General features: G+C 55.9%; 1 protein-coding gene across 5 annotated transcripts; it reads left to right on the plus strand.

Annotated features, from left to right (window-relative positions):
• The first annotated feature begins 506 nt into the window (after nt 1-506).
• Nucleotides 507-22,140, plus strand: SUN2 (Sad1 and UNC84 domain containing 2). Of its 5 annotated transcripts, none has more exons than XM_032139874.2 (18): nt 508-765; nt 3,868-4,026; nt 5,159-5,334; nt 5,508-5,645; nt 6,190-6,285; nt 6,650-6,743; nt 7,709-7,779; nt 10,700-10,827; nt 13,907-14,161; nt 14,902-14,979; nt 15,422-15,465; nt 16,063-16,228; nt 16,555-16,776; nt 17,071-17,155; nt 17,509-17,624; nt 17,775-17,942; nt 18,270-18,362; nt 20,478-22,140. In XM_032139874.2, the coding sequence occupies exons 2-18, from the start codon at nt 3,905-3,907 to the stop codon at nt 20,589-20,591; spliced, it is 2,166 nt and encodes a 721-aa protein (XP_031995765.1). In that variant the 5' UTR covers nt 508-765; nt 3,868-3,904; the 3' UTR covers nt 20,592-22,140. The 5 variants fall into 5 exon arrangements, with proteins under 5 accessions (XP_058287147.1, XP_031995765.1, XP_031995766.2 ...); XM_032139873.2 differs by lacking the exon at nt 508-765 and adding an exon at nt 1,818-1,882; XM_058431164.1 differs by lacking the exon at nt 20,478-22,140 and having other exon boundaries at nt 507-765; nt 18,270-18,802.
• The last annotated feature ends 1,160 nt before the right edge of the window (nt 22,141-23,300 follow it).

A 23,300-nucleotide genomic window follows, 5' to 3' on the forward strand; every position in this document is an offset into this window, starting at 1 on the left:
GGAATCCCCAAATTAGCAACCTGTTTCCTTGTCTGTAAAATGGGTGTAGAAATGGCTGGCTAAGAGGACAATGGCACTGGTGCCGGGGGCTGAGCAAGCCCTCGACAGCCTCACCGAGAGCGCACCAGGGGCCACCCGCGCGCTGCCGCTCCCAGGGCTCCCACCTTCCCCTCGGACGCCGGCCTGGTGAACCAGCCTGCGGGCGCGCGTGGGGGCGCTCGGAGCTGTCTCAGGTGTTCTGAGCCGCCAGATCGGGAGCCCAGTGCCCTGCTGAGCCCGAGCCCCAGCACAGGCTCCCGTCGCGTCCTCCCGCAGCTCGGGGTCCCCGCCCGCCCAGCGCCTCCCACGCGCGGACTCCTAGGCTGAGCGCGCAGGGCAGCGGGGCCCACGCGAGGGCGGGGCGAGCCGGGGCTTTGTGTTCAAACCGGCCAATGGGTGGCGGCGGTGGGCGGCGACGGCCGGCGAGGCCTGGCCAATGGGCTGCGGCCTGTCAGCGTTGACTGACAGGCGCACACATACAGAGTCGGCCACACGCGCGCCGCCCGGCCCCACTCGCGCAGCGCGGGCCTCCGGCGGCCGCATTGTCCGCCCGCCCGCCTAGTCCCGCGCCGCCGCTCTTCGCGTGCCCGCGCGCCCCAGGCCTGGCCGCCGTCTCGCCCTGCGCGGAGCGCCGCCCGCGGGATCCCCACGCGGAAAAGGGGCGCGCCCCGGCGGCGGGCGGGCCTCGGACGCCCCCGGCCGGGCTAGAAGCCGCCGCGGCAGCAGGTGAGTGCGGGCGAGCTCAGGAGAGGGCTGGGGGGCCGCGGCCCGGCTTGACCCCGGGTCACCGTCGGGCCACTCGGGCGGGGCCGCGCCGCCAGGCCTGCTTCCTCCTCTCCGGGCCGCGCTGGGCCGGCTCCAGCCCCCACCCGGGTCCGCGGCCGGCGCCCTGACTCACCTCCCGGCCTCCGCCCCGCCGGCCGCGCCACTGGTCAGCTGGGAGGGCGGTGTCTGCGGGCGGGACTTCCCTGGCAGCCTCCCGGGAGGAGGAGGGCAAAGGCCGGCTGCCCCAACCCGGCCCCGGGCAGCGCCTACGGGTTTTGTGCCAGACAGGCTGTTTCCAGGGACAGGCAGTTCCCAGCCTCTGCCTGTCAGAACTCAGGGCCTCAGAGGAAGGCCCGTTTTGTTCAGTTCTAAAACAAAACAAAACAAAGCAATGGGGGGCGCGGTGTGACTTAGAGAGCCAGGAAGGCGCGCCTTTGGTGACAATTTCTGCAGGTTTGGCCTGTGGGAATGAGGGCAGAGGGAGTTAGCACCGGGCGTTTGGCAGGTCCCACAAGGGCATGTGGCCTGGCTGTGCCCGGGGAGTAGAAATGTCACAAGGAAGATGCCCCAGATCTGGGTTAAGTCTGAAGATGGATGGAGATGTTTGTGATGGGGAAGGGCGGAATTGAGAAAGGATGTCGCCCAGCTGAGAAGTGGGGAAGGATGCTTTAGGTGAGCGTTTCCTGATTGTTGGGGAGGAGGTGGGGCGGGGGTGGTGTCTATTACGATTCGCAGTAGTAGATTTCAGCTCCTAGAGGCTCACTTCTTGTTTTGGAGAATGGAGCCTCGACCTTTTTCATCTTATGAAAGCCAGACTCAATGGTAAACTCTTTTGTGATGCCAGGATGCCGCAGGAAAGACTAAGAGGCATCTCTGGGAGTTCTGGGAGGGCGGAGGCGGGTGCTGACAGTTTTCAGCACTCCCCCCTCAACCTCCATCAGAATATTTAGTTCCTCCCAGCGGAAGCTTGGGTATGGTATAAACATTTTGCCTCGTTTCTGCCCTGGGCAAAGGCGTCACCTCCTTCAGCAGGACAGGGGCTAAGAGGAGTCCCTGTGTGGGCAGCTGGAGCCTTCAGGTAGGGACCGCACGGGCGGGGCAGGGAGGGGGGAGGGGAGATTACCTTATAAGGACAGGAATAGAGACAAGGACCCAGGCCAACTTCCTGCTTTTCCTACTACCAATCGGTCCCTTTTCCAACACCAGCTAAAAGTAGAGGGGGATGCCAGATGGGCATCTGACCTGGGAAGACGCCAAGAAGGCCAGGACATGAGGCTGTTTGTTTTTCAGAGGAGGACTTTCTAGCTGGACTAACCAGACCTTCGGGTTTCTGCAGCCTGGGTTGGGAAGCGTACTTCTATACCCACCACACAACCCAGAGAACTGGTCATTTAAGTATCAACCAGGAATATTAGAAGTGATCAAAAGTCACAAGCAAGTGCTAGGAATTCTCAAGTGACTTTGTCATATGGGCCAGCAGAGGCACTAACGTTGAGACTCCCCATGTTGGCAGTCGGGGACTTTGAATTCGGGTGTCTGGACCTGAGGGGTTCATTAATCTTCCTCATGTCACAGAGTGCTACCTTTTGCCAGATCTTTGCACTTTGGCTTCCTTTGTTCTCATTACCAGTTCCAGAGCCTTGATTTCTGCCCCACATGGTGACTGGGACTGACTGTAATTCATGCTGCCCTTCTCCTCCCTATTTTGTTAGTTTGCTAACAAATATTTGTTGTGTAACAAGTTTGTATACAGCCTTGTTTTGTGCATGTGTGGGGCTAAAAAAGATTCTAGTTGAGGACACACAACTAGAATCTTCAATACATTCCTGAAACAACTGGAAAACTTTAAGGCTGAGTAGAAAGACCCAGGCCCTACAGCCTGTCAGAGCTGAGCCCAAACCCTGGCTTTGTCACTTACAGGCTGGGGACTGTGGGCAAGTTGCCCATTGCCTTGGTGTCCAGGTTATTCCCTTGTAGATGGGAGTAATGATAACTACCTTGCATCTAATAATCATAAATGGGGTATACAAGGAGCCCAGTCCCAGCAGACACTTACCATTTTATCATCATCTTACCAAGATGTGGCAGCACAGTGTGCACCGTGGGGACAGAGAGTGCAAGCGCCATCAGGACGCAGGTGGGAGCCTGGCCAACTTGGTGAAACCCTGTCTCTATTATTAAAAAAAAAAAAAGAAAAGAAAAGAAAAGAAAAATCCTTTTGGCTGAGCGTGGTGGCTCATGCCTGTAATCCCAGCACTTTGGGAAGCCGAGGTGGGCAGATCACCTGAGGTCAGGAGTTGGAGACCAGCCTGGCCAGCATGGCGAAACCCCATCTCTATTAAAAATACAAAAATTAGCCAGTCACAGTGGCACACGCCTGTAATCCCAGCTACTTGGGAGGCTGAGGCAGGAGAATCGCTTGAACCTGGGAGGTAGAGGTTGCAGTGAGCGAAGATTGCACCACTGCACTTCAGCCTGGGCGGCAGAGCGAGACTCCATCTCAAAAAAAAAAAAAGAACATAGGTGGGATCTACATGGGGAAGGTTTGAAGGTTTTCCATCAAGGTTCGTTGGGGCCCTCGACTAACGAGCACATGTCAGCAAAGGGACACAGCTAGAGCGAGACTGGGAGAAGTCTCTAGGGAGAAGGCAGGTGGGGCGGCTGGACCACCGGGCGTGCAGGCAGTGACCAGAAGCACCAGAGTCTCTGCTACTTGTCAGAGGTCGAGGAAGACCCAATTCTGGCTTATGCAGAGCTCAGCACCATGAAGGATAAAGACAAGGAAACTGAGAATTGGGAAGCCTGTGGAAAGCGCCCTGGAAGAGGCTCTAGAGTCACGAAGTAAGCCCCAGGTCGGGCATGACTCCAGCCGCTGCGCAGTGCAGGGGCGCTTCACAGATCCCTGCCTTGATCCCCATCAGGGCTGTTTAGACTGAATGCCAGGGGCTGGGGGGTGGTCTGTTCTCGGCTGTGAGGCGATGCCTCCGTCCCACCTCCTCCAGAGAGGAGCTGGGGACAGCCCCAGGCCTCACATCCAGTCCTCCTCCTCCTCTCTCTCCTTAGATTCTCTTCAGGGGAAGAGTCTACATCCCACCTCATCATGTCCCGAAGAAGCCAGCGCCTCACGCGCTACTCCCAGGGTGACGATGATGGCAGCAGCAGCAGCGGAGGGAGCTCGGTGGCCGGGAGCCAGAGCACCCTGTTTAAAGATAGTCCTCTCAGGTAGGGACCCAAGGGAATGCCACAGCCCCTGACGACCGCACATGCTTTTGATTACTGCCCGCATGCCCTGTGGTCCAGCCGTCCCCCTGCCTTCTTGTTGCAAACTTGGGCAGAGATTGAAGGATGTGGGCCCCCGTCCGGTCAAGGGGGTCCTGCCTTGCTCCATGTGTATGAGCACACAGCACCCATTCTTCTCCCCCTGACTATGAGCCGGGGCTGCTGCCCTCATGCTTAGAAAACAGGAAGTGGTAGGCCGGGCACAGTGGCTCACGCCTGTAATGCCAGCTCTTTGGGAGGCCAAGGGGGATGGATCACCTGAGCCTGACCAACAAAGTGAAACCCCGTCTCTACTAAAAATACAAAAACTAGCCAGGTATGGTGGCGGGCAGTTGTAATCCCAGCTACTCAGGAGGCTGAGGCAGGAGAATCACTTGAACCTGCGAGGCAGAGGTTGCAGTGAGCTGAGATCATGGCATTGCACTCCAGCCTGGGCGACAAGAGTGAAACTCCATCTCAATCTCAAAAAAAAAAAAAGGAAAGAAAGAAAACAGGAAGTGGAGAGAGGTAGCTTCAAGCATAAGCCAGGCCGGAAACCCCAAAACTGCAGGCTGGGCTCACAGGAACCCCCCTGCTCTGGACGGGCGTGTCAGCCTTACCAACCTTCCTGGCCCCACGCCCGCATGTCTCACCACCTGTCCGGCCTCAGCAGCTGGCCAGCGACACGGCTGAGGACAGGCGCAGTCCTCAGGCCACTGGGAAATGGGCTGTGGCGGCAGCTGCCTGGTTGTCCTGCCCCGCTCACAGACATGGGGCCCAGAGGACAGGCCCTGAGGCTTTGGCTAGCTCCGAGGCCAGGTCAGGTCTGTCTGGTTTCAGTGGGTTGTAAAGTTTGAATCTGGCTCCATCCCTAGCTGCCGCTGCCCATCTTGCCCATCTGCTGGTGAGATTCAGAGATAACAGGAGAGGAAGCGCCAGCATTGGAAGAGTCAGGGGAATGGCAGCTGCGAGTTGCCTAGCAACAAGGGAACCCACACCCTGCACTAGGCAGGGCCGCAGGCTGTGGCTTTCCTTCATGCTCCTGGCTGGGCTCACCTCCCTGCTCCCTGCCTCTGCCCTCACGGTTGTCCCACAGGACCTTGAAGAGGAAATCCAGCAACATGAAGCGCCTGTCCCCAGCGCCACAGCTGGGCCCGTCCTCTGATGCACACACCTCCTACTACAGTGAGTCGCTGGTCCGCGAGTCCTACATCGGCACTGGGTTCCCACCCAGGAGCTCCCTGGAGGAACTGCATGGTGACACCAACTGGGGTGAGTGTGGAACCCTCCCTCCCAGGGCTTTGCTTCCTCCACCTCCCGCGAGATACTCCTCGCAGTGTCCCCTGCAGTCCCCGGGATTACCTCCTCAGAGCACCTCTCTCCCAGACCCCACTTTTCAGAAGCTCTTGGAGGCCCAGAAGAGCCCCTGGTTCTTCCCTGCACAGGCGAGGACCTGCGGGTGCGGAGGAGGAGAGGCACGGGCGGCTCAGAGAGCAGCAGGGCCAGCGGGCTCGTGGGGCGCAAGGCCGCCGAGGACTTCCTGGGCTCTTCCTCGGGCTACTCCTCTGAGGACGACTACGTGGGTAGGCGATGCTTCCTCCCTCCTGAGCAGATCCGAGGCTGCTGGGAGGCCTCAGGAAGGCTGGACGGGGAGCCCCAGGGAGCTGGAGAGAGGGCAGCGTGTGGCAGTCACACCACCTCTCCCATGCCCGGCCCTGCGTGTGCCCCAGCCTGGCCTGCGGTGGCCCCTGGCGCCTGGGCTGTGACTGCCCTTCACTTGTCTGTCCTCCCCACCCTACAAGTCTGTGGCAACCTAAGGCCAACACCCTTGCATTCAGGCCCATTCCAGCACTTTCCTGTGGGGCTCCACACATGGTGGGTGCTCAGTCATTCTGAGTGGTGTGCATGTCAGACCCCGTCACCTAGTTCTGAACAGCAGCTTGAGGGGTGGCTGGCGAGGAGAGGGATGCAAACAGGAAGCTATCAGAGGAAACAGAATGCCAAAGAGCTCCCATTTCATTCCTTACTGCACGCCGGGCCTGCGTGGGGCTGTGGTGATGTCAGAGGACAGTGAAGGAAGAGGCTCAAAAGTGACAGAGACTGAGCCAGTGTCCTCGTTCCCCGCAGGCTACTCGGATGCAGACCAGCAGAGTTCCAGCTCGCGGCTCCGAAGCGCCGTCTCCCGGGCGGGCTCCTTACTCTGGATGGTGGCCACTTCGCCAGGTGGGCTGCAACCCGTGCCCAGTTACTTCCATTCTTGGTGGTGTTGCTTTCTTACCCATCTCTCTGCAGTTGGGCGTCCTGTCCATGCAGAGAGACCGTAGGACCGTTGGGGAAAGGTCATTCTAGAATAATCACGGGAGCCCAGAGCTGTGGGGGCCCCCTTGCGTGGAGGGGAAGGAGCAGCTGCAGAGCAGGACAGAGGGTGTGGGCAGGTGGGATCCAAGGAGCTGGGTCCCAGTAGGGCGGGACAGAGGCATACTGGCAGGTGGGGGTGGGGTAGGGGCATGGAGGACGGCAGACGGGACAAAGGAGCAGTGCCCCCAGCCACCATGTGGAGCCTTCAGCTTGATGGTCATTCTTCCAGGCCGGCTCTTCAGACTTCTCTACTGGTGGGCTGGCACCACCTGGTACCGCCTGACCACAGCTGCCTCCCTCCTTGACGTCTTCGTTTTAACCAGGTGAGCGAGACTCCACCCTTGCCAATAAATCGCAAGGCCCTGGGGTGAAGGGACTGGTAAAGTGTGTCAACTTGTAATGGTCGATTCTCTGAGGGTTTTCCCCAGTTTCCCTGGAGCCTTTATTAGTGATCACGGAGTAGCCTCCCCAAAGCCCACCCCTGCCTGACAGAGGATGGACTCAGAGTCAGGTTTTTCTCCCCGAATCGATAGCCCTTCGAGGCAGGATTTCAGAGCACAGATTATTTCTTCTTGGACACATTCTACTAAACGCCACACTAGTCCAGCCGTGCCTGGCTCTCAGACACATGATGGCTTTCCTCCTGCAGGGTAGGCCCACTGACTCCAGGCAAGAAGCGGGGTTTCCCAGAAAGTCCATCTTCCTTCTTGGGCCTGGGACAATCTAACCCCCTGAGTTCCCCACTCATGGTCAGAGCCACAAAGAGGCTCTGCCTGAGGATGCTATGGGTTTGTTCCCCAAGTCCCTAAACCAGCAGAACCAGGATTTGAGAATGTGCTCCTTAGGGAGAAGAACAGGATCCCTCTGGCCGTAATCCAGGTCCAGGCAGAGGGGACAGCTGGCCACACTGAAACAAGGGGCAAGGATGGGTTTGTGTCACCAAAACAGGTTCCTTGTTATTATTTAAGGAGTTACTTTTTTTTCTATATTTGCATACTTAGAGGACCTGTCCATATAAAAATTTTCGAGTTTTTCAAAGACCACACTATTTTTAATAACATCAGTAAAATTCCGTCAAAATTGTCCCATCACTCTAAGACCTGCCCAGCAGGAAAGGCTCTGACATGTCCAGGCTGGCCCTGGCACAGTGAGAAGCTCAAAGCTATCCTCCTTAGCTCTAGTTCAGCACCCAGGAAAACATCTCAGGGTACTCCCTGGGTGGAACGTGGAGGCCTGGAGCTCCCCTCACACCTCCGCCTCCCCTGTCCTGCCCTCCCGCGTGGTCCAGGCGCTTCTCGTCCCTGAAGACGTTCCTCTGGTTCCTGCTGCCACTGCTCTTGCTGACGTGCCTGACGTATGGTGAGCCTGCATGGGGAGAGCAGAGGGAGGCACAGAGATGTGTTCACTAGAGGGTGGTGACCTTTGGCAGGCAGGGAAGGGGCAAGACTGGGTGGGGTGAGCCCATGACTGGGCAGGGCCTGAGCCCTGGACCCTGGATCATCTCTGCACGGCCCTCCCCACCTCTCCTGAGCCTCTTTTGTGCTGCCCTAGGCAGGAGCACACCCTAGTGCCGCAACATTGGGTGAAGAGCGGGATGCCCTTCCCTTATCATTAGCAGTCATCCTCCCTCCACTCCAACAGGGACATCGGCTATGAGGGAGTTATTTTTACAAGATGAAGTTAAATCTTGAGCTGTCTTTAAAGTAAAAACAATGAAGCAGCAAAGGGAAATAAGTGCCTTTTTTGTTTGTGGTTTTTTTTTTTTTTGAGACAGAGTTTCACTCTTGTTGCCCAGGCTGGAGTGCAATGGCGCGATGTCGCCTCACCACAACCTCCACCTCTCAGGTTCAAGTGATTCTCCTGCCTCAGCCTCCTGAGTAGCTGGGATTACAGGCATGCGCCAACATGCCCAGCTAATTTTATATTTTTACTAGAGATGGGGTTTCTCCATGTTGTCAGGCTGGTCTCGAACTCCTGACCTCAGGTGATCCAGCTGCCTCAGCCTCCCAAAGTGCTGGGATTACAGGCATGAGCCACCGCGCCCAGCCATAAGTCCCTCTTTTTACACCAGTCACTTTCCAGCTGCCCTGAATCATCCCAGGTGCTAGCACAGGCCTGCCTTGGTTTTTTGTTTGTTTTGAGACAAAGTCTTCCTCTGTCACCCTGGCTGAAGTACAGTGGCATGAACACAGCTCACTGCAACCTTGACCTTCTGAGCTCAGGTGATCCTCCCACCTCAGCCTACCGAGTAGCTGGGATTACAGGCACGCAGCACCACACACGGCTAATTTTTGTATTTTTAGTAGAGACGGGGTTTCACCATGTTGGCCAGGCTGGTCTCGAACTCCTGACCTCAAGTGATCCACCCACCTCGGCCTCCCAAAGTGTCGGGATTACAGGTGTGAGCCACTGCACCCAGCCCTTCCTTATTTATATAGACATTTTGTGTTCAGCTTTTCACTTGACAGCTTCGCTAGTTTCATATGAATTGCCTATGTGACTCTCAGCTCAATTTTAATGACTGTACCAATTAATTAAAGACCATGCTTTACTATTTTTTGAGAGTTCATTTTATAAGCTTAATATAATTCAACTTGTATTTCTTTTATTAATAACAGGGTAGAACAACTTTTCCAAAAGTTAGCTTCGTTTTTGTGTTTGCTGCTACAAGAACAGCTGGTTCATATCCAGTGGAAACTGAGCACCACCCTTAAAATATAATGATTCTTCTTCTTTTTTTTTTTTTTTGAGATGGAGTTTTGCTCTGTCGCCCAGGCTCAAGTGCTGTGGCACAATCTTGGCTCATTGCAACCTCCGCCTCCCAGGTTCAAGCAATTCTCCTGCCTCAGCCTCCCAAGTAGCTGGGATTACAGGTGCATGCCACCACACCCAGCTAATTTTTGTATTTTTAGTAGAGATGGGGTTTCGCCATGTTGGCCAGTCTGGTCTCAAACTCCTGACCTCAAGTGATCCACCTGCCTTGGCCTCCCAAAGGGCTGGGATTACAGGTGTGAGCCACCACACCCAGTCAGTGATTCTTTTTTTTTTTTTTCTTTTGTGACAGAGTCTCGCTCTGTCGCCCAGGCTGGAGTGCAGTGGTGCGATCTTGACTCACTGCAAGCTCCACCTCCCAGGTTCATGCCATTCTCCTGCCTCAGCCTCCCGAGTAGCTGGGACTACAGGCGGCCGCCACCACGCCCGGCTAATTTCTTTTTGTATCTTTAGTAGAGATGGGGTTTCACCATGTTAGCCAGGATGGTCTCAATCTCCTGACCTTGTGATCCGCCCGCCTCAGCCTCCCAAAGTGCTGGGATTAAAGGCGTGAGCCACCGCGCCCAGCCCAGTCAGTGATTCTTTATAATTGCATAGCAATGTACCCAGAGAGCACTTTCCCATGCATTATCTCAGTTCAATTTGAGCTTCACCGTGGCCTTGTGGGGTTGCTGTAGTCAGTGCTGTGAACCCATCACATGGAGATGCGCGTGGAGGGGGCTCAGTGACCTGCTCAGGGAGTGTGTGCATGAAGGCCATGTCCATGCTGGACTTCAAGCCCCATGGGCATGAGCTTCCTTTTGCACCTGCCAACCACGGGTGCTTGAGTAGCGAATGGAGCTTTATCAGGACAGAAAGGCCTCCCTCCCCCACTCCCCCACCACCTGCCCCAGAGCTCAGGAGTAAACAGGTATCAAACAGATGGCCCTGAAAACAGAATGAACATGTCTCTGTGTGGCTGCAGCTTGGTGCTCGGGTCTGGGCCACGAGCAGCCTCTCTTAGAGAGGGTGGTGCTTTCTGTTGCAGTGACTCTCAGCCATGGCCGCCCATGACAGTCACCAGGGAGCTTTACAAACCCACCTACGCGGGGGCCCCACCCCAGGCCAATTAGCTTTCTCTCCGGAGGGCAGAGCCGGACCTGGTTGTACTAAAAGCTCCCCAGGTGATTCTGACATCCAGACAGGGCTGAGAACCACCATCAGGTCCTCTGGGCTGTACCCTGGATCATCCCTAACTCATTCAAAATGTTTTCTCCAAGTTTTGCCATTTAAGAAAGATGAAGGATTCCCGTGGGGGTGTGAGAATGACTATGCTCTGAGGTTGTTGGGTGGAAGTTGCCACCTCAGAGAATGGGGGCATCTGCATCCCCTCTGATGCCTCTGGAAGGGCATAGCTCCACTAGTGGGACAGGCCACAAGCACTGGCAGGGATCAGGCAGCCATCCTCCCTGGCGCGAGCCTCTTGCTGGAGGCCTAGCCGGGGTAACACCCTCTCCCCTGTGCACAGGTGCTTGGTATTTCTACCCCTATGGGCTGCAGACATTCCACCCTGCTTTGGTTTCCTGGTGGGCAGCGAAGGACAGCAGGAGGCAGGATGAGGGCTGGGAATCCAGAGACTCATCGCCACATTTCCAGGTGAGTCTCTGACGGTGGTAGCTCCCAAGAGCTTAGCAATAATTAGGTGACAGTGAAAGTGGTGGGTGCGCCCTCAGCCTGCCTCACACCGTACACACAAAGCTGAGGCATACTGTTAGTTGCCATCTTACAAGGCACAGAAAACAGAAAGAAAAGGAATCCAACAAATTATCTTGTCTACTTTGTTCCTTTTTAATACTGTTTCACAAATATTTACTGAGCACCTTCTATGACTAAGATAATATCCTAGTCAGTTACCTCTTACCACAGATAATCCACCCCTAAAATCAGTGGCTTAAAACTACAATATTTGATTAGGTCATGAGTCTGTGGGTTGTCTGGGTGGTCTTTCTGGTCTGAGAAAAGAGAAGCAACCTTGGCTGGGCTCGTACTTGCCGGTGTGGATCTGTCTGTCTACAGTTGGCTGGGGGGGTGTCAGCTGGGGGCCAGCTGGTCGAAGCCCTTGCCTAGGACAGCTGTACTCCATGTGCACTTTGCTCACCCGGCAGGCTAGCCCCAGCTGTTTCTCATCGCACCCAGGCAGGGTTTCAAGAGCAAACCAAGGCAACCAGACCTTTGAGGCCTTGATCCAGAACCAGCACACCGTCACTCCCGCCACATTCTGTTGGCTACAGCAAATCTCAGAGCCAAATCCAGATTCAAGGAGAGGGAACTAGAGTTCACCTCTCAGCAAGAGAACCCACAAGGTCACATGGCAGAGGTGCGGCTGCAGGGAGGAGTGAGGGATGGTGGCCATTTTTATAATCTGCCAGAGTCTAAAAATGAATCAGGCCCAGGCTGTGCCCTCAAGGAGCCTGCAATCAGCGTAACCAGAAAGCGATGTGAACACAGGTACTGATACTGACAATTTAAACCTCTAAGCCAAGCCTGACGGCTCACATCTGTAATCTCAGCACTTTGGGAGGCCAAGGTGGGAGGATCACTTAAGGCCAGGAGTTTGAGACTAGCCTAGGCAATACAGTGAGACCCTGTCTTTATTTTTAATAAAACTCTTCATTTTCTAATTATAGTTATTTGACCTGCACTTGCACCTCACTGAATTTAACTTTGTATCACATTTTTATTATTCATTTAAAAATTTTTTGAGACAGGGTCTCATTCTGTTGTCCAGGCTGCAGTGCAGTAGTGTAATCATAACTCATTGTAACCTTGAACTCCTGGGCTCAAGCGATCCTCCTGCATCAGCCTGCCAAGTAGCTGGGACTACAGGTGTACACCACTATGTCTAATTTTTAAAAAAAATTTTTGTAGAGACAGGGTCTCACTATGTTGCCCAGGCTGGTCTTGAACTCCTGGCTTCAAGCAATCCTCCTGCCTCAGCCTTCCAAAGGGCTGGGATTACAGGCATGAGTCACTGCACCTGGCATAGTATCACTTTTTTTTTTTTTTTTTTTTTTTGAGACAGTCTTGCTGTGTCACCCAGGCTGGAGTGCAGTGGCACGATCTCAGCTCACTGCAGCCTACGCCTCCCGGGTTCAAGCGATTCTCCTGCCTCGGCGTCCCGAGTAGCTGGGACTACAGGCGCGCACCACCACGCCAGCTAATTTTTGTATTTTTAGTAGAGACAGGGTTTCACCATGTTGGCCAGGATGGTCTCTATCTCCTGACCCCATGACCCGCCCACCTTGGCCTCCCAAAGTGCTGGGATTACAGGCGTGAGCCACCACACCCAGCCGGTATCACATGTTTAACCATCTATTTTTGTATAACTTTCCAGACCATGATCTTTCCAATTTTATTATATGTGCTGCCAAAGTGAGTACCACACCATGATCTTATTATTTTACAAAATAATGACATCTATGACTTTTCCTTTTTTCACCATTAAAGACATTAAATACAGTTCAATTTCAGAACCATCTTTTTTGTAAAAAAGGGTAAGTAAAAAAATATGAATATATCTTGTATTAGCAACATTTGCATGAAGTTAAAATAAAAACAGCTTCCTGGTCTGGGAGAGGCTGTTGGTGAGGCAACTGGGGCAGAGGATTTTTTGCTGGTTTTTGTGGGCTTTTTTTTTTTTTTTTTTTGAGACGGAGTCTTGCTCTTGTTGCCCAGACTAAAGTGCAATGGCACGATCTCAGCTCACTGCAACCTCCGCCTCCCAGGTTCAAGCGATTCTCCTGCCTCAGCCTCCTAAGTAGCTGGGATTACCGGAGCCTGCCACCATCCCCAGCTAATTTTTGTATATTTAGTAGACACAGGGTTTCACCATACTGGCCAGGCTGGTCTCGAACTTCTGACCTCAGATAATCCACCTGCGTCAGCCTCCCAAAGTGCTGGGATTACAGGCATGAGCCACCACGTCCCGCCCATTTGTGTGCTTTTTGAGTCATGCAAATGTAGCGCCTATTTAAAAACCAGGATTTCTAAAACTCAGAACCTCTGCTGCTCAGTAGCTCCCTGCCCTTTATTTGACAGTTTTTATCACTTCTCTTGGCAATGATTTTGTTGTTAAGCCAACAACATTCTCAAATTCATGACACACTATCAAATGCCACCCTCAGTCCAAATGACATTTATTCCATTTTCTCTGTGGGACATCCAGCTAAAGAGGAAAAAGAACATATTTTCAAATTATTCTGTCTCTTAGCCATAATTACCTAGGGAAGGAGTGAAAGCCACTGAGAGTCCACAGACAGAACTCGCAGCCCTGGCTCCCCTGCCCCTGTAGGAGGCGGGGAAGGAGTGAGCTTCAGGCCAGCAGGGTCCACGGCCCCCTGCAGCCATCCTGCCACTGTCAGTCCTCCCCTTGGACCGTCCCTGCACTCAGACCTTCTCCCCAGCCCACCTTCCTTCCTCCTCTGGGATCAGACTTCTGTACTGTGTCCTCAGGGACCCTCCTCTGTGGCCGGCACCCAGTGATCCCCGGCTCCCAGCACACCCAGCTCAGAGGTCGGCAGCCCCTGCCCACGAGCTCCAGCTGGCCCTGCGTGGCCTTATGCTGGAACGTCTCTGGAATCTTTTCCCTTCCTGTGTTGGCTGTGTCGGGGTGGTCTTTGGGAAGCACTGTCATCCAAGGGTCCCTCACTCCGTGGCTCTCTCTCCGCCCTGCCAGGCTGAGCAGCGCGTTATGTCCCGGGTACACTCTCTGGAGCGGCGTCTGGAAGCTCTTGCTGCTGAATTTTCCTCCAACTGGCAGAAGGAGGCCATGCGGCTGGAACGTCTGGAGCTGCGGCAAGGGGCTCCTGGCCAGGGAGGCGGTGGTGGCCTGACCCACGAGGACACCCTGGCACTGCTGGAGGGGCTGGTGAGCCGCCGTGAAGCTGCCCTGAAGGAGGATTTCCGCAGGGAAACTGCTGCTCGCATCCAGGTAGGAGGCAGAATACCTCAGGGTGGGAGGTGGGTGACACCCATAGGAAAGCATGAAGGTGCCCAGCAGGAGAGAGAACAAGTGTCATTTGGGATCAGACAGCTCTGCCTTTTGGCAGTTACTCCCGTTCTCTTTTTCTTTTTCTTTTTTCTTTTTTTTTTTTTTGAGACAAGATCTCACTCTGTCACCCAGGCTGGAGTGCAGTGGCGTGATCTCAACTCACTACAACCTGTGCCTCCCAGGTTCAAGCGATTCTCTTGCCTCAGCCTCCCGAGTAGCTGGATTATAGGCGTGCACCACCACATCCAGCTAATTTTTTTGTATATTTAGTAGAGACAGGGTTTTACCAAGTTGGCCAGGCTGATCTCGAACTCCTGACCTCTAGTGATCTGCCCGCCTTGGCCTCCCAAAGTCCTGGGATTACAGGCGTAAGCCACCATGCCAGGCCTCCTCACCTTCTCTAAGCCTGTTTCCTCCTCTTTGATGGAGGCCATCGTGTCTCCCCCACCCCCATAGTGAGCTGTGCAAGTAGAAAGCCCCAGCATGGTGCCTGACACGTGCAGTGGAGCTGAAGAGGGAGTCTTGCGTGGTTCAGAGAAGCAATGTAGCCTGAAGGCTGGGAGCCAGGGCTTTGGAAGCAAACAGACCTTGTTTGAATTCCAGTTCCACCACTTCCTAGTCATAAGGGTGCCTATAAGCATGACTCTTGTCAGACCTGTCCTCTCACTCCTGTCTGACAGGAAGAACTGTCTACCCTGAGAGCAGAGCATCAGCAAGACTCAGAAGACCTCTTCAAGAAGATCGTCCAGGCCTCCCAGGTCAGCGGGCTTGGGCACTGAGGGCCTGTGACCGGGTCCTGACCCCATCCAACATGTTCACCTCGGACCCTTCGGCCCTTCCAAAGGGACTGTTTGGGTGTTGCGTGGGGAGGGGCGTGCCCTCCTCTGACTTCTCTGTTTAACCCCCAACCCCTTAGTTGGAGAGCTGTGCAGGGGCTCCCTGGGGTGTGCCAGGGCACAGCGGCCTGTCATGCTGGTGTGCACGTGCTGAGTGTGGGTGAACGGATACCTCAGTGTGTCAGACATGGACGAGACTCATGAGGGCTTTGATCAGGAAGCCAGTTTGATTTTTGCTGCAGAGGTCAAGAGACCTTGGGCAGGGGTGTGGTTAAGCAAAGACGCTAACAGACAGTAGATCCTACTCTGGAACACCAATTTCTGAGCTGGGTATTTCTTGTATTTGTCCCTTCTTCCTACACAGGAGTCCGAGGCTCGCATCCAGCAGCTGAAGTCAGAGTGGCAAAGGTACTGGGCACCACCAGCTGGCCTCGGCCTGTTCCTCCCCAGCCCCAACCACTCTCCAGGCAGGACTGGGGAGCAGAGCCGCAGAGCAGAGAGTTCTGATCATCTTGCCAAGCAGAGGGTCGGGGGAGGGGTTGAAACCCAGCTCAGGACCCCTGCCCAGGGCCTGTCTTTGAGGTGCCATGGAGGTTAGCAGGGGGGTCCTGAGGGCAGGGGGCAGGCCCTGTGAGAGGACCAGGATTCATTTATAGACACAGCGTCCTTTCTTACAGGCTCATGTAACTGCCTTCTCATGGCCCAGATGTCCATGCTTGTGGAGGATGTGAGAGGCTGAGGCAGAGTACATTCTGGACTCTGGGCTTAGAAAGGAAGCAGGCTCAGAATTAGCTCCTTGGGACAGGCAGGCCAGTTCCTGGGCACCTGCACTGTGTTCTGCAGCCAGAACCCCCAGGAGAGGCCTTGCCCCTTCTCATGTTCACGATGAATGCTGGACACCCGCTCTCATGACAGGAGCCCACTAGGGGGTCCTCTTTCTTCTTCGGTGTGGGCTTACCTCCCACCAAAGAGATCCGAGGCTTACTCTTCTCTCTCTGGGACCAGCATGACCCAGGAGTCCTTCCGGGAGAGCTCTGTGAAGGAGCTGAGGCGGCTGGAGGATCAGCTGGCCGGCCTGCAGCAGGAGCTGGCGGCTCTGGCACTGAAGCAGAGCTCGGTGGCAGATGAAGTGGACCTGCTGCCCCAGCAGATCCAGGCCGTGCGGGACGACGTGAGTGGGAACCGCCAGGGCCCTGCTGGTCCCTCTCCTCCTCCTTTGAGATCATGTGTCCTGGGGCCTGCAAAGCAGGCATCCCTCGCCCCTGCAGCCTCTGTTATGCCCAAGAGACTGTGGCGCTGGCCTTGGCACATATGGGCTCTCATTGACAGGTGTTCTTCCTGTTTTTCTGTCAGTGCCCATGGAGTGTTCATAACTCTTTCCTCCAGTGGCCTCCCTCCTACCCTATCCCTGCTATCCAGCTAAGCACTGGCCCTGTCATAGTAGCTCCTGCTGTCCCTGCAAGCCCCCCAGGGTGACACCCTTTTGGGTTCCTATAGGTGGAATCTCAGTTCCCGGCCTGGATCAGTCAGTTCCTTGCCCGAGGCGGAGGGGGCCGCGTGGGGCTCCTTCAGAGAGAGGAGATGCAAGCTCAGCTGCGAGAACTGGAGAGCAAGATCCTCACCCATGTGGCAGAGATGCAGGGCAAGTCGGCCAGGGAAGCCGTGGCCTCCCTGGGCCTGACGCTGCAGAAAGAAGGTGTGATTGGAGTGACAGAGGAGGTGAGGCCCACATGCCCCTCTCCACACACCCACCCACAGCTCTCCTCCCTGGGAGCCCTGGACAGTCCCACACTGCCAGCTCCCTGGCAGGTTCCAGGATGGAAGTGCCAAGCAGGAGGCTTTGCATGCTGTGGGGCCGGCATGGGTGGGTGGCAGTGTGCCCACATCTGCCTGGGCACCAGCACAGTGCAAGCCTAGAAGGGGTCAGCCCATGGGTCCTTGGCCCACGGCCACGAGGTGACGGGGGACATGTCTGCTCCCTGCTGCAACCGTCTCCTGGTGCCTGCATTGCAGCAGGTGCACCACATCGTGAAGCAGGCCCTGCAGCGCTACAGTGAGGACCGCATCGGGCTGGCGGACTACGCCCTGGAGTCAGGAGGTACGTGCCCTGCTTTCCTCGCTTTGCCTTGTCCTGGACCCCGCAATGGCCGGTCTCCTGGCATCTACCAGGTTGGTGGTGGGGCAAAACAAGCAAAGCTCAGGATCAGCAGAAATCACCCAACCTGGAACCCATCACAAAGGCAAGTGGCAATTCAGGGAAGTCAGGACGTACCGAGCACCATCCTGGGCCAGGGAGAGGCTGATCTTTAAAGCTGCTCTGAGCGTCTGGGTTAGGGTTAAAGGCTAGGCCTGGGGCATCTGCCATCCGCCTTCAGCGAGGAGACAGCCAATGGCCTGAGCTGGGCCCTCCTCCCATGCGGGAGCCCACTCTGCCTTCCTCTCCTGTCTCAGGGGCCAGCGTCATCAGCACCCGATGTTCCGAGACCTACGAGACCAAGACGGCCCTCCTCAGCCTCTTCGGCATCCCCCTGTGGTACCACTCCCAGTCACCCCGAGTCATCCTCCAGGTGGGCACCTGGCAAGCACAGCAGCGGGGGCTCTGAGCACACTGGGGGCTGGTCCCATCTGGGGTCAGCAAGAGCTGGGGTCAGCAAGAGCTGGGGTCAGCAAGAGCTGGACTCAGGGCCCTGTCCTGACATGACTTTCTGCTCCTCCAGCCAGATGTGCACCCAGGCAACTGCTGGGCCTTCCAGGGGCCACAGGGCTTCGCCGTGGTCCGCCTCTCTGCCCGCATCCGCCCCACGGCCGTTACCTTAGAGCATGTGCCCAAGGCCTTGTCACCCAACAGCACTATCTCCAGTGCTCCCAAGGACTTCGCCATCTTTGTGAGTATCTGTCCCGTGGTGGGGCCGGAGGGGCTGCAGGAGGATCCTGTGGGCCTCTCTACTGAGGATCAAGTCAGGGTCGCCCTTGGACTGGAAGGGAGGGGAGTGGATTTGGAAGAGGAGGAGCCAGGGTGAGAGACAGCACTTCAGTCCCTGTTACCTCACGCTTTGGAGGCAGAAACTGTGGCACAAGAGAGTGAAGTGACTTGTCATAGGCCACACTGGTGCCTGATCTGCTGGGTGGGAGGAGCAGGGATTGGAGTGGGGATGGGTGTTCTCCCTGCTCCAGCCCCCTCCGCCGCCCACTTCCCTCCGCTCTCTTTGCAGGGGTTTGACGAAGACCTGCAGCAGGAGGGGACGCTCCTTGGCAAGTTCACTTATGATCAAGACGGCGAGCCTATTCAGACGTTTCACTTTCAGGTACGGGATGCTGCTGTGCTAGCAGAAGCGGCACAGACTCCCCATCCAGGCAGCAGGTGCTCCCTGGGCACTTACCCTGCCAGGCATGGGGTTCAGAGAGGGAAGCCCTGCTCTCCTTTCCCACAGCTCAAGATGTGACATCCAAATGGGGTGTAACACGCATCCTGCAGATGTCAGCACAGGGGAAGCACCTTCCAGAAGGGCAGCATGAGGGAAGCTTCCTGGAAAAGGACACCAGGAGGCGGGCTTTACACAAGAGGGGTTGGGTGGCCAGGAAAGGAAGGCCGGCAGAGACGTTCAAGGAGCCGCCGCCAGCACATGCCAGGGCACGGGCATTCTATCATGGCCAGCTGGAGCCTCAGGCAGTGCATGCGGCTTAAACTTCAGTGGGCATCCAATCTCCTAAGTCAGTTAGAAATGCAGATTCCCAGTCTCCACCCCAGGAGAGTCTGGTTCCTTAGGGCTGACAGGACCCAGGAGCCTGCATTTGAACAAACCATTGGCCTAAGCCCCACACCGGGGGAGTCCTGGAGTGAGGAATTGGGTTGGCGGGGATAGTGGGAGGTGGACAAGGGACAGTGGCAGGAAGAGGAGGCCACAGAGAGGCAGGAAATAAGCCCTCAGGGGCCTGGGGAAGGCAGTGCTGTGCTTCAGGTGACAAAGCTATGTCCATTTGACTAACATCACTATATAACTCGAAGAGGGCGAGCCTGGGCCTGGGAGACCCGTCAGGAAGTGGTTGCGGGAAAGCAGCCAGAACAGGATAGGTGGGGGAGTGGGGCGTTGGGAGTGAGGACAAAGACGTAGCAGGGAGGGTCGTGAATGTCTGGTTGGATGGGGTGGGAGGAAGAAGCCACTGCGAGGGGGGCGGATGTGGAGCAGGGAGCAGGTCTGGCTGAGTCTGAGGCACCTATGGGACAGTCTAGTGGAGCTGTCGGGGGGGCCAGAAAGAACTGAGTTGTCGTCAGCTCTGAGGAGGTAACGAGCCCGCGAGAGAGGTTGGGATTTCTCTTTTTTTTTTTTTTTCTTTGAGAAGGAGTCTCGCTCTTCCACCCAGGCTGGAGTGCAGTGGCGCCACCTCGGCTCATTGCAGGCTCCGCCCCCCGGGTTCACGCCATTCTCCTGCCTCAGCCTCCTGCGTAGCTGGGACTACAGGCGCCTGCCACCTCGCCCGGCTAATTTTTTGTATTTTTAATAGAGACAGGGTTTCACCGTGTTAGCCAGGATGGTCTCGATCCCCTGACCTCGTGATCCGCCCACCTCGGCCTCCCAAAGTGCTGGGATTACAGGCGTGAGCCACCCCGCCCGGCCGGGATTTCTCTTTAGGAAAGTATAGAGGCCAGACGAGGTGGCTCATGTCTGTAATTCCAGCACTTTGCGAGGCCAAGGCGGGGGGATTGCTTGAGCCCAGGAGTTCAAGACCAGCCTGGTGAACACAGCGAGATCCCGTCTCTACAAAAAATGTTAAAAAATTTAGCCGGGTGTGGTGACATGCACCTGTGGTCCCAGCTACTGGGGAGGCTAAGGTGGGAGGATCCCTTGAGCCCAGAAGGCTGAGGCAGTGAACTGTGATCACACCACTGCACTCCAGCCTGGGTGACAGAGCAAGACCCTGTCTCAAAAAAAAAAAAAAAAAAAAAAAAAAGAGGGTAGAAGACAGAATGATGTGCCAGAGAGAAGGGACAAGCCAGGAGTGTGCTAGGCCTGTGGCATCTGCCCAGGTAAGATATGCTGCTAACACCATTCCCAACATTGTGGCTAGACAGAGGCCTGATGGGCACTTGAGAAAAAGAATCAAGTGTGCCATACATCAGCATCTACGAAGCCCTCTATGAAGGTGGTTCTATCTGTTGATCACAATAAAAAAGTGATTGTGGATGAATTCATTCCGGTTTCAGATGAAGTGTGCTACAGGTGGCCCCTTAACCCACTGGTTGGAAACACTGCTCAGGAGACTAAAGATAGGAGCTTTTGAAGCCCGGTTCTCTTCGGAGCCCCAGGGAAGGAGCAGGGGAGCCATCTGGCCCTAGGCGAGGCTGTCTCCCCTTCCCACCTTCTCTGTCAGTGAGGCCTCACAGGTCTCTGATGCTCTTAATCCCTTTCTTCTCTACCCAGGCCCCTACGATGGCCACGTACCAGGTGGTGGAGCTGCGGATCCTGACTAACTGGGGCCACCCCGAGTACACCTGCATCTACCGCTTCAGAGTGCATGGGGAGCCCGCCCACTAGCCCTGCTTTCTGGTGCCTGCTGCCAGCCATCTGGGAGTGGGTGAACAGCACCCCGCCGCTTCCCCCACACGCTTGCTCGGCGCTCTGACTTCTAGGAGCACAAGAGAGGAGCCTGTGGCCCCATGCAGATGAGAAGGACAGGCAGGGTCTCCTGAGCAGCAGGTGGCTCGAGGCAGTTAGCAGGCTCCAGCAGCTCCCTTCTTCCTTCCCTCCATGCCTGTGGCATCTGCTTCCCATCCTGGGAGTGTGTATATATGTAGCATATCATGGGGGACTGGGAAGTTGGGAGAGGTAAGACCTGACTGGTGTTGCTGGGTCAGGGGCTGGTGCCTGGGAGCTGCTGAAGGGAGGCCTATGGATGAAGCAGGTGCCAGGGCTGTGGGAGGGGCGAGCTAGGGCCTGGGCTAGGTGAGCTGCCTCTGCCCCTGGGCAGGGAAGCAAGGCCCTCTGGGAAGAGGGTGCTTAGCTCCAGAGCAGGATGGGACTTTCCCCAAGCAGGAAGCACCTGATGGAGAGCTGCCCAGCTCTCTACAAGGTTAGTGACCTCCACCTAGGGAAGCCTGAACCACAGAGTCCCTGAGGGGCTTCGACAAAAGCGTGTATTTGTCCCGGGGAGGGTAGCAGTGGGCCATGGGGCTTCTTGTGCCCTAAAGGGGACTGGCTCCTGTGATCTTCTAAGGGGCCCAGGGCCAACCCTGTAGGCTTCCTCTCTGCTGGGGACGGTAGTTGCTTTTCTCTCTCCTGATGCTAGGTTGGGGCCCACCCTGCTCCCCATTCCTGCTAGGGCCTACCAGTGCCCCTGAGCTTGCTTTCCACATTCTCCCGGGGTACGGAGACCTAGACCTGTCTTTGGGGCCATTAGCATCTGGGGTTATAGCAAGAAGAGTGGGGAGCATGAACTCCTGGGCTCTTGTGGGGACGTTCAGGGTATCGGGGTGGGAGGTCTGTCTGCACCGGCCCCCACATCTAACCAGGCCCTGATGTAGGGGCCCTCTACTCAGGCTGCCCCCTTGGGCTCTTGCAGCTCTTGTTCAGGTAGTCGCCCTTCTGGTTGGTTCTCTGTGGGGCAGTTGGTGGGGGCTGGGGGAAGAGGCTGGCAGAAGTTACCCTGGATAGGGAAGGGGGAGGAGGGGACTTTTAGAGCCAGCAGGCCCCACTGTATTATGTATATATTTTTCAAGGTCTGTTTTTCTAACTGAAAAGCTAAGGGCTTGATTCCTAGCCCCGTTCTGTGGGGCACTGGGTGATACTCAGTCTCTTGTTCCTGGCCATGGAGAGGGGCCTGGGGCACTGGTTCCGGCTGTGTCTGGTGGTCCGGCTGCGGGGAAGGGGCAAGAAGGCAGGCAGGCCTTCACTGCAGGGCTGAGCCTCAAATCCGCTCTGGAGCATGAGGCTGGATGCAGTGGTGGTGAGGCCGCCCCTGCTCCATCCCGAGGTAGCCAGGCTTTGTTTTGCGCTCTCCTGTCACAAATGCTGCACTATTGGTTCTTAAGTTTTTTATCTCCAGATCCTAATTTATGCCTATGCAAAAAATAAATGATGCCCAAGAGCTGTGGGATGTGGCTTTCATGTGGCTTTTGCCTATCACCTAGGGCAGCTGCTCTTGGGTAGATGAGGGAATGACCTTTGTATATCACCTAGGGCAGCTGCTCTTAGGCAGATGAGGGAATGAATTCTTGGCCAAACGAATGTCCCCGAAGACTTATTCCTAAAGTTCAGACACCCACAACTTTCAGCTAAAGCCCAGTTGTGGTGGGGGATGGGACCTGAGGCAGGTCTCCTCCAGTGTTTGTGGGTCAAGGGCTGGCATGAGGAAGAAGTGAGGTGGCTTTATTAGCTGTCATTGATAACCCCATCACAAAGGGTGGGCCGGGAGCAGTGGGGCTTTCCTGTCTCTCAGTACCACTGAACAGCAGCAGAAAAAGTTACACTTACCCACCGGCCATGTCCACTTGGAGTGCAGTGATTCTCCTCCATGGGAATTTGCTGTTTGCCCCTTGGACCTGTGACTGGGAAGGGACAAGGAGGTAGGTCCCTTGAACAGCCAGCAGCTGCCAGCTCTAGGAGAAAAACAGGCCCTGACCTTTCCCACAGATAGCTCCCCAGACCTGGTTTGGGTGGTTCTCTAGCCTGATCCTGGAGCGTCTCATACTGACTGTGGCACCTGGCCCAGGGCTGTTCCTCATCATGGCTGAGAAAATAAAGGCAGGAACCCAGTCAGTAGGGAGGGCTGTGGAGACAGCCACAAGAGAGGAGCTGGGTGAGGCACAAATCCAGCCCCCAAAGCCTTGGGACAGTTCCTCAGCCTCTTGGGAGACAGCTGGTCCTGTGCTCACTCCCCTTCACTGACACCTGCTCTGCCTCTGGCACCATCTAAACAAAAGAGACATCCCCACGCAGCACCAATAAACAAGCCCCTGGAAGTTGCCACACACTGCGGCAAGAGCCCAGAGCCTAGGCTGGGCACATGCCCTCTGCCCGTCTGTACATTCAAATCCTGCTGGGCCCTCACAGCACAGCCCTCACACTGCCGGCTCCATGGTACTTCCCCCAAGCCAACTAAACCTGTGCTGCCCCTGTGCGTGACACATTCATTCCTGTGACCCTCTCTGTGCCAGGGTGGCTGATAAGCCAGAACAGTCCTGACTGTGGAGTCAGGGTTCTGGCCATCCCCATCCCACCATCATAGGCCTTACTCCTGGGAAAGAC

Source organism: Hylobates moloch, unplaced genomic scaffold (genome assembly GCF_009828535.3).
Source record: "Hylobates moloch isolate HMO894 unplaced genomic scaffold, HMol_V3 SCAFFOLD_19, whole genome shotgun sequence".
Lineage (NCBI taxonomy): Eukaryota > Metazoa > Chordata > Mammalia > Primates > Hylobatidae > Hylobates > Hylobates moloch.

Coding starts and splice junctions, on each gene's coding strand:
- SUN2 (XM_058431164.1), top strand. CDS start 3,905: ATGTCCCGAAGAAGCCAGCGCCTCACGCGCTACTCCCAGGGTGACGAT. Junction 5,646..6,189: donor CTCTGAGGACGACTACGTGG/GTAGGCGATGCT, acceptor CGTTCCCCGCAG/GCTACTCGGATGCAGACCAG. Junction 6,286..6,649: donor GATGGTGGCCACTTCGCCAG/GTGGGCTGCAAC, acceptor TCATTCTTCCAG/GCCGGCTCTTCAGACTTCTC.